General features: G+C 44.6%; 1 protein-coding gene across 1 annotated transcript in view; it reads left to right on the forward strand.

Annotated features, from left to right (window-relative positions):
* MANBA (mannosidase beta) overlaps nt 1-2,622 on the forward strand; it is a 115,166-nt gene extending 112,544 nt beyond the window's left edge. Inside the window, exon 17 of the mRNA XM_025983820.2 lies at nt 151-2,622. Within this exon, the coding sequence (XP_025839605.2) occupies nt 151-375 (225 nt within the window). The 3' untranslated portion in view covers nt 376-2,622. The remainder of the gene's footprint in view (nt 1-150) is intronic.
* Nucleotides 2,623-10,429: the final 7,807 nt, after the last annotated feature.

Below are 10,429 nucleotides of genomic sequence, written 5' to 3' on the forward strand. Positions count from 1 at the left end.
AGTGCATGGAATATAGGACTTTGGCAGCTGCAGAGCCAAAGCTCTTGGAGATGCGCTCCTTGTTGGCTCACATAAATGTCCTGATCGGCACTGTGCACAGAATAGATAGGTCTTGTCTCATCGTCCACTTAATTTATCTTTTTCTTTCAGGCTGTCATCTCTCAGCAAGGTAACACATTTGCTTTTGATCTGGAAACCTCTGCTGTCGCTCCCTTTGTTTGGTTAGATGTAGGAAGCATCCCTGGGAGATTCAGTGACAATGGTTTCCTCATGACTGAAAGGACGCGGACTGTATTATTTTACCCTTGGCAGCCCACCAGCAAGAGTGAATTAGAGCAATCTTTTCGTGTGACTTCCCTGATGGATATTTACTGAGGGATTACAGGTTGTATTTTCAGCGGACACTGGAATAAAGCATTTCTAAGGCCCTGGCTGGAGCTGAAGACAACCAGAGAGAAGATGAAGCAGCTAGGAGATGTGTCTGCCTGCTACCACATGCCTGATTCATCTCTCTGTGAAGAGTTTGGACGGCGTGTTCTGTCAGTGAAGGTTGTTCTTCAGTCTGTGCCAGGACTGCGATTTTAGCCCTCCCCCTACACCTCTAGTGCCACATGACCCAGTTATAACCCAAACACCTCTTCCTACCCAGAAAAGGAAGTCCACACATTGTCTTGTCAGGAAATCATAGGAACATGACAGTTGCAGTGTCTGTGGAGCCAAATATGGAAGGTTGTGAGGTCATGTAGATTTCTTATAGTTAGCTTTGAAAAATAGTGAATTATCAAAATGAGGCTGCTTTGTTATTATTCTCTGAGGAAATGGAGGTTCAACTGTCACATAGATAGGGATTCCTGGGCAGCAGCTGTATTGGTTGTTGTTCTTGGAAAGTTTGAGGCATTGATTGTTGCCATTTGATTACTCTCTTAGGTAGGATTCTTTTATCATTTGTGGGTTTTGTTATAAAATATTGTTTTGACTGGGATGCCTGGGTGACCCAGTCAGTTAAGCATCCCACTGTTGGTTTCAGCTCAGGTCATGATCTCAGGGTCATGAGATTGAGCCCTGAGTCAGGTTCTGCACTGGGTATGGACCCTGCCTAGGATTCTCACCCTCTGCCCCTCCCCACACTTCTCTCTCTCTCTCTCAAAAACAAATATTGTTTTGGCATTAACAGCTTCTTTTTTCAAAGGCCATTTAGAGTGATTCTCCTTTGAAAAATAAGCTCACATTGAAATGGACATCACTGTGGTCAGCCTTGGGTGTCTTAACATTGTCACCGATAATTATGTGTGGGTTATAGATGGGGCAAAATCCAATGAACTTTCCAATTCAAAGGCTGTGATTTATATTTGATTAGATTTATATTTGTTAACCCTGGCAGCAAAGTTGTATTTTTTTTTTAGCTTGGGTTTAAATCATTTTTACTAATATTGATTAATTATAAATTGCTATAAAATTGTTTTATTAAGCATGATCATGTTTATAAATTGCATTCATAATGAAGCAAATGGGGCAAAATGTTAATGGGTGGAGGATATGTAAAAATTCTTTTGTACTGCTCTTGCAACCTTCCCATAAATTTGAAGCTGTATCAAAATTTAAAAGTTATATAAATTGCATTGACAACATGGTATTTCATCTGTGGCTTATTTAATCACTCCATAAACATTCAGCTGTCTCCAATACTGTGCTGGGCATTAACTTCCCTTTAGCTCTGGCCAACTTTTTATTCTATTTGATAAATTGGGAGAATTTGAAGAATCTGGATTAAGGTATTTGATGGGTTTTCTCTGGGAAGAATCATGGAATTGGTTATGTAATGGAATGGCAATGAGAGTTTGGCTTTAAAATCAAGACTAATTAGATATAGATTTGGTTTTAAACCTGAGAAGGTTTAGGCCATGGTTCAGTGACTAAAAAGAAAATAAATGCATGCAATCCAGGCCTCTCCTTCAATATATGAGTTTCCTCAATTATTTCAATATATAAAAAACAGTCTTATGAAAATCTAGGACTTGGGGATACAACTCAGAAGTTTCTTAGTTGATAAATACACAATTTTCTTGTCAATGTTGAAATCCTGTCTCCATTAAACTAGAGAATTTTCTAGGCCAGGCACCCTGTGAGGTGGGCTTTGAAATCGATGAGCCAAAATTTATATCAATTCTGCCCTTTCTAGCTCTTAAGTTACTTAGCTTCTGTGTTCAGTTTTCTTATGGTGAAATGGGATTAAGTACACTCCCCTTGTAAGTTTGTTTTGAAGAATAAATTTGAAATTGAGCTAGGGGGCTAGGCCCAGAGCTGGCCCATAGTAAGGACCCTGTGAATGCACGCATCATCCTGGGGGTGACCCTCTTGTCCTAGGGAGGGCTGGGCTTCTAGCCACACTGACATGAATTGGAATCCAGGTTGTGAGGCTGATTGGGTGACTGCTTAAACTGGACTTTTTCTCATCTGTAAAATGGAGATAATTCTAATCTTCAAAGGTAGTTGTGAGGACTAAACAACTGGAACAAAATAAGTGCTATTTAATTGGTGGTTGTAATTTGTTTAACATCATAATCATTATTTCCCAATTAATACATGAGGCAGGAGTAAAAATAAAGGAAATTTAAAGGCAAATGTCTTCTGGACTTTTTTTTTTTTTTTTTAAAGTAGGCTCCATGCCCAGTGGATCCCAGTGCAGTACTTGAACTTACTACCCTAAGATCAAGACCTGAGCTGATATCAAGAGTCAGTCACTTAACCAACTAAGCCACCCACGTGCCCCTCCAGATATATTTTTAAGAGGCGAGAAAGATATCAGAAAATTTGTAAAGGAAGAATAAATTAATGAACAGACATAAATATGTGCTGACAGTAACTGATACAAGGAGAACAATGTGCTGTATACACATTATTTCCATAAGACAATGGTAACATTGTCTTCCACAGCTCATGAGTGGCACTGTGTTTAGTCATCACTACCATTTAAATAGATTTTATTTTGCCATACATACTGGGTTAGAGTCTGATGTACTTACTCTTGGCTTTGGACTTCTGAGAAGACTTTTCTGCTAGTAGTTATGCAAACATTAACAGAGAAAATGGAAAGAGAAGGATGGAGTCCTTCTGCTATGCTGGATGCAAAGCACATTCCAGAGAGTGTGAGATGAAGAGAGGTCAGTTCACAGGATTCCATCTTCTCATTTGAGAACCAAGAGGACAATAAAAATGGTAATTTTCTCATTCACATTCACTGTAACTCTTCTTATTTTTTTTTTCTTACTTTTCATTGTGAGAGGTTTTCAAACCATGGGAAGTCACTTAGAAAATAAAAAGGAAGATTGTTTTCTCTGTTGGAATGAAAGTGAACTGGAACACAGTAGAAATAAAGCTGACTTTCCCATGCATTCCCAAAGTGACAGGGACCTGAGACATAAGGAAGAGTTTCTTGGGCTCTCACATATGAAATTTATTCCCCCACTTGGTAAGATTTAGGGAGAAAAACAAGTAGACATTTCTTGTGCATGAAATTCAAAGCATTTCAAAATAAGCCCGGCGAATGCAATCTTATCGATTCATTAAGCACATAGAATCAGAAGGGGCATGCAGGAGGGTATTTAGTAATATCCTGAAGTGGATGGAGAGATTCTTGTTTTCTGAGACTTAACAGAAAGCATCAACCACATAGTGTATAAGACCCTAAAAGCACAGAGAAAAACCAGTATTAAGACACGTTTATGTTCTGACTCTAGACTGTTTAACTTGAGAATTTACTTGTTAATTTACTAAGGATTTATTGAGGGCACCCTGAGCAGCGGGCACTGTCCTTGTCCCTGGGGGTATTGCGATGATAAAAGGCAGACAAGTCTCTGTTCTCACTACTGTCCATTGTGGGGGTGTTGTCAAAAACCAACCTCTGTACGTCAGGGCCAAAGTATAACTCAAAGAGTTTGGGATAAAGAGGAACAATAGCTTTACTGCTTTGTGGGGCTCAAGAGGCTGCAGCAGGCTATGGCCTTCAAAAACTGTAAGCCCTCCCACCACCACTGCCACCCCCAGGTAGGGCCTGGGGAGTTTATAGGGAAGTACAGGATCTGGCTGGTTTCAACAGGAACTGAATAGGCTGCCAGCCTCCTTCATCCTGTTAGTCCTTTTCAGGGTGGTCCTGGGTTCCAGAAATAAAGGCTAAGAAGGGAAAAGGGGAGGTTTGTGGAAGAAAGGAAACAGGTTACTTTATTTTTATTTAAAGATTTTATTAATTAATTATTTATAGCAAGCGAGCAAGAGGGAGGGGCAGAGGATGAGAGAGAGAGAGAGAATCTCAAGCTGACCCCATGCTGACACAGAGTCTGAGGGAGGAGTAGTGCCACCCGAGATCATGACCCAAGTCAACATCAGGAGTTGGATGCCCGGGGCACCTGGGTGGCTCAGTGGTTGAGCATCTGCCTTTGGCTCAGGTCGTGATCCCGGGGTTCTGGGATTGAGTTCCGCATTGAGCTCCCCACGGGGAGCCTGCTTCTCCCTCTGCCTCTCTTGTGTGTCTCATGAATAAATAAATAAAATCTTAAAAAAAATAACATGATAAAAAACAAATGAAAAAAAAAGTTTTTCAATTGAGAAAAGAGTCTTAAAAGATCCTTGCTGTAGTTAATGCAGAAGAAAGGAAAAGCACAAGACCAGGTAGTTAGTGAGGCTGGACTCTGAGCTTGTGATTGTTAAGCTGAGGCTGGGCAACCTGCCAAGATTTGTCTTTGAGCCCTTGAGTAGGGGCCAAATCTGGAATGGGCTCTGCAAAAATAAGGGGACTGCATCACTGTGTCAGGCTTTATCACTATCTCTCCTTATATCTTAGACACAGGTTCCTGAATCCTGCCATGAAAAAAATATTGGCAACAATAATGCAGCTTAATCCCTTAGCTCGGGTCTCAGCCTTCACAAAGGTTTTATTGAGCAACAACTTGTGGCACGTTATGTTATGCGCATAGTACAAAGTACAGTGCTGTACAAATGATATCAGCAACACTGAAGTGACCCAGAAATCCCGGGAAATGGGATGTTAGGTTCATGGAAATTTCTGGTTGAGTACTAGTAATCATTTCCTGGCTTATCATCCACGTGAGAACAGTCCTCTTGTTCTTACTCTGTTGTTATTAGGGCTTTTGTAAAATTTACCTGATCCTGAGAGTCAATTCACATATTCCCAATGGTTGAGGCAGACGTAATGGGCCAGGCCATCTTACAGCCAAATCCCCTTCTTCTCTGCTAATAGAGGCAACTTTGTGTCCAGCCCCAGGGACTGAATTGTAGTTGGTTATACTAATTTTATTCTCTGCCAATGATTGGTCTAGGGTGAAGCATGTGACTCAGTTCTGGTGAATGAAACACAAGTTGACACTTGATGTGGAGTTTGGGGTGGGAAGGTTTTCCTGCCTGACAAGAAAGAGATCTGAGGAAGAACTCTGCTGTTGGGTGCAGTTGAGAAGTTGCTGTGTGAGGACTCGATGCTTGGAGCTGCTACAGCCTTTTTGTGAGCTTGAGGAAACATTGTTAACACCAGGGGATGTCAGAGATGTTAAACTGCTGAGCTAACCCTGCAGTCTTCTAACACTGGTCTGCTTATGAAAAATAAGACCCTATTTGTTTAATCCAGTTGTAGTCAGGTTTTCGGATTTTATAGTCCAAAACATCCTAATTGATTATAGCGGCTAAGGATGTGGGTTTGAAATCAGACTTACTTTTATGTTTGAGTTCCAGATGCACACTAGTAGGCTGTTTGACATTGCAAATAAGTTACTGAGTCTTTCTGTGCCTTAGCTTATCTTTAAAAGTGAGAGGGGCTCATGGGTGGGCTCAGTCAGTTAAGCGTTTGCCTTCAGTTCAGGTCACGATCCCAGGATCCTGAGATGGGGCTCCACGTCAGGCTCACTGCTCAGTGAGGAGTGTGCTTCTCCCTTTCCCTCCCCGACCTTCTCTCTCTCAAATAAATAAATAAAATCCTTTAAAAAAAAGGCGGGGGGGAGTAATATGGGGAGCCTCTGTGGCTCAGTCAGTTAAGTGTCCAACTCTTCATTTCAGCTCTGATAGTGATCTCCAGGTTATGGGACCAAGCCTTGCATCTGGCTTGCCACTCAGCATGGAGTCTGCTTGGGACTCTCTCTCTTCTTCTCCCTCTACCCCCATCCCCACTTGTATACTCAATAATTAAATAAATAAATAAATAAATAAATAAATAATAAAATAATGCTAATGAAGATTAAATTAGATGATGCATAGAAATTGATAGCACACAGTAACTATTCAACAAAATGTTAGCTATTATAATGATCATTTCCTCTGTGTTAAGTAATCAAAGAAAGCCTAGGCAAGTGGGCAAAACAGGAACTTACTCAGGCACTGGGTGATGGCTGGGAACAGTATCAGTCAGGGTCGCTGCTGGGAGTAAGGGGCCAGCAGTGGCTCCCGGAAGGGGAGAGGTAAAGACCTTGATTCCTTCCCAAAGCCTTAAGCTCATCACCCTACCTCGTCATCCTGAATGTACAATTGTAGGAAGCTTGTCAGGTCACACAGGTCATATTTGGCCAGCAGATCATTTTGTTGGTGCTAATAGGGATTTGAAGAGTTAAATTACTTGCTAACATTTTTAAAAATGTGAAATCTAGATCTATCTATCTCTGACCTTGTAATGATAAAAGAAAACCACTATTGGTTTAATCTAATCATAGTCAAGTGTTCTTACTTGTAATCAGAAGCATTCAAACAGATGCAGGCATGGGCTGGGAGGTTAGACACAGCTGGGCCTTGGAGAGAGCAGTGTGGGCGCCTGGGTTTTCTCTCAGCCCAGGGCCTCCTAGTCATCACTTCTCTGCACTTGCATGTCTCTAGTAAGGAAGGCTGTGGAGGCCCAACTTGCCCAGGTGAGTGAAGAGCCCTGCTTTTTCATCACCGGAAGCCAGCCTAAGTTGGGTGATTGGCATGCTTCCCTATCCCTATTTTTGGTACTTGAACAAAAATAACTAGATTTTGTCTTGTTAAAGATCCAAATTGTGTGTGTGTGTGTGTGTGTGTGTGAATGTGAGTATGTGTACACACATAAAGGCCCCATGTAGTACAGTGCCCATGAGTTCATGCTCAGATATGGAACCTCCGATGTACAAATTTGGTTCCAAATCGTACTGAACTTGAACAAATCACTTAAGCTCCACACCTCTGTTTCCTTATCTTTAAGATGGGATTAATAGTAATTAGGATCTCATAGGATTGTGAAAATTAAATAAGATGCAGAACGCACAATGCCTAGGATGAGCAAGTAGTAAATGCTGGCTTACAAGGCTTATTCCTCTCAGTAAGGTTGCCCTGGCTGGAAGGATCAGGCCTAGGAGAGTTTACATTTTTCTTGCCAAAAGAAAAAACAATTTAAGTCTTCTCTGCTAAGGGAAAATAATCATCAGGCTTCTGTGACCTGAATTGAAGGAAAAACACTGAGGCAGAAAGCCCAAGAAGTTTCTAATTCCCTTTTCTTGTAAGCCGTTTTCCAAATTTGTCGAAGTAAAAAAAAGTTGAGTAGCAAGAGGCATACCAGCTGTTGCATGATTGTGCAAAATTCTGCTGCTTCCAGCAGAGGCCTCCTGTGCACAGGAAATGGGGCTGCTGGTAGGGGAGGGGACTGAGGCGGGCCAGGGCACTGGTTTCCAGGAGGCTTCCCCTGAAGAAGGTAGGGAGGAGGCTCTGGGGAAGAGCCTGCAGAGTCTCCCCCTGCACCACCCCCAGCCCCTCTCTGCCTCAGAGTCCTGGAACCCAGTGCCCTGGAATAGATGAGTCTTCTTCAAGGAAGGAAAGAAAGAGGGGGAGGAGGATGGGAGGAGAAAGGAGTGGGGGGGGGGCAAAGAGAAAGGAAGAAAGAAAGGGAGAGAGTGAAAGGGAAAGAAAGAGGAAGAAGAGAGAAGGGGCCAGAGGAGGAAGCCAGGCAGACAGGGGTGGGAGGGAGGGAGGAAAAATAGAAGGCATGAGGGAGTGGGGAGGGATTATGGTTTTTAATCCTAATTTAGTTACTACAGGTCATGAAAACTTGGCACAAAGCCTCCTGGAGAGGTGATGGATGAGGGAGAAGTCAGAGGAGCTCTGACAAGGTGCAGTGGAGGCGAGCAGTGGGAAGGGGCGGAAACCTAGTTCAGGCTCCTCTGAAGAAAGGCAGGACCTTCTGGTGCCGAAGAGGGAGATGGAGACTGGCTAAGGAGGCGGCCACCTGGGTGTGCGGGTGACTCGCCACCCACAAATTCTGTCTTGAAGCTTTAAATCTGGTATCGCTTTGCCTTTTAGAACTCAAGTGGTCCCTGGCTCATGTAAGTGTGTGTAGTATGATGACTGTCACTCAAGAGGTGCTCTGGGCCAGGTAGGAAGGAAGTCAGGGCCAAAGAGCAAAACTGGGAAGGAAAAGGCCTCTAAGGACTGCTGGGTCCAGGAGTACCTGGACCTCCTGGGCAGCTGGGCCCCTGCGGGGGAGGTCACGCACCCCCCTGCCCCCCCGCAGTGGTCTTAGGTGTGGTGGGAGGGGTGCAGGCTGGGGACTCTAGGGAGGGGGTGCAGTCGGGCTTCCTAGGGCTGTGATTTCTGGCCCTCTGGCTTCTCCGGGCCAAGCAGCGCTGCAGCTGTGGGGCGGGATCCCACATAAACTTGGGGGGCCCTCGGGAGAGTTTGGAGGTCTCGGCTGAATTGTTGGGGGAAGAAAACACAGAACCGGACAGAGTGTGGAGAAGCAGCTCCTGAGAGCCCCAAAGCAAAGGAGGCCAGGAGGAAGGACAGGGAGGACAGCGGGCAGGAAGAGGAGAGTGGCCCCTGGGGGCTGCTCGCAGGGCCTGGTGCGGGGCGCCCTGTGTGGCCGTGGGCACTGCTGATGGGATGCTGCCCCCGGCCACTCCCGCCAGCCTTCAGTGCCTGCACTTGGCCGCTGTTCCTTCCCTCTCCCGGGCATGTCCCTGTGACCTTTCCCTTAGGACACAGGCACTCGTTCAGTGAGGGGGCAGTGCGAGCACTGAAGGCCGAGTCCAGCCCTCACTGTTTACACCAGCCCAGGAAATCCCAGGTACCTCGGGGGCTTTGCCGTTTTGTGGAAAATGGTGGGAATTAAATCCTTCCCTGTTTACTTCTCAGATTGCTATGGGAATAAACATTTGGAAATATTGTGTAGGGGAAAGTTTGGGATTTTGCTTTTGGGTTTTTTCCCTTAAAACTACAAAAGGAAATGTATTTCAAAAGCAAAAGGGGACGTTTACATTTGAACAAAGTGATAAAAGGGTGTCCTGCAAAAGAAAAAAAAATCCATTAACTAGAAGTTTCTCATTTGAATTTCTGAAACAAAAATAATTTGTTGTTGATTCTTTTTACGTTAGGAAAGGGAAGGGGAACGGCACAACAGTTTGGAAATGAGAAAAAAACAATATTTTTTGCCAGAGAATAGTCCTAGCACCCTGTTGTCTGGTATCCAGCATCAACTCATATAACCTCCTCTGATCCTACACATTCCCCTCATGTGCCCGGAGGTTTCATCTGACCATCTTCAGCACCAACTCGGCTTCCTGGGTCCTAAGAAGGAACCCTCAGAGAAGGGGTTTCTAGAGTTCTGCTTCATTTGCTATTCTGGCCTGGAGGGAGTATTAGGTCCCTAAGAACCCACTGCTGGTCCTGATTCCATCTGAGGAATGGGAATCAGGGTCCTGCCAGTTCTCTGCGGATCACAAGGATGATAAACCTGCCTGCCCCTCTCCTTTGGGTGGGACCTCAAGGCCACCCAACAAGACTCTTAATCTTGGCATCAGCAAGCCCAAGGTGTGTTGTGCGGCATTCAAGGAACCACAAACCGCAAGGCCTGGAGAGCAGGAGTCCTCCTGGGTCAGTGCAAGGGCCACACGACTCTGCTGTAATTCTCCTCCGCCCACCTGGTCCAACACCCTGGGTCATCTCCCAGGAGTTCCTGGAGAGGAACTGCGACTGTCCTCACAGTGCATCTTCCATTCTTAATCCTGGGGAATGATTTTGCTTTTGGTAATGGCCACTTACCATGACTGCAGGGGGACTTTCAGGGTGAGTGAATTTTTGCATCTAAGCTGGAATTAGGAAGATCCTTTGGGTTCAAGCTCCTCTATCAGTTGGGTAAAAAATTTTGATCTGTGCCAGAGCCTGGGATCTGTTCACCAAGATCAACCTCCCTCCTAATATTGGGAACAAAAGTTGATCATGCCTATAGCCTCGCTGCTCTTAGCATGGCATGGGACTGAAGTCTTTCTCTAGTGCAATGTGAGAGGAAATGGCCATTCAAAACTCCGACATGTACTCCTCCATGCCCCTTTGCCCTTCCAGCTGCCTGGGACCCTGGGAGCAAAGGGTGGGAGGAAGAGGACTGTCAGCCAGGATCCTTTCAGGACTATACGTACATGATCCATACACGCCC

The sequence above is a fragment of the Vulpes vulpes genome, chromosome 4 (assembly GCF_048418805.1).
Source record: "Vulpes vulpes isolate BD-2025 chromosome 4, VulVul3, whole genome shotgun sequence".
Classification (NCBI taxonomy): domain Eukaryota; kingdom Metazoa; phylum Chordata; class Mammalia; order Carnivora; family Canidae; genus Vulpes; species Vulpes vulpes.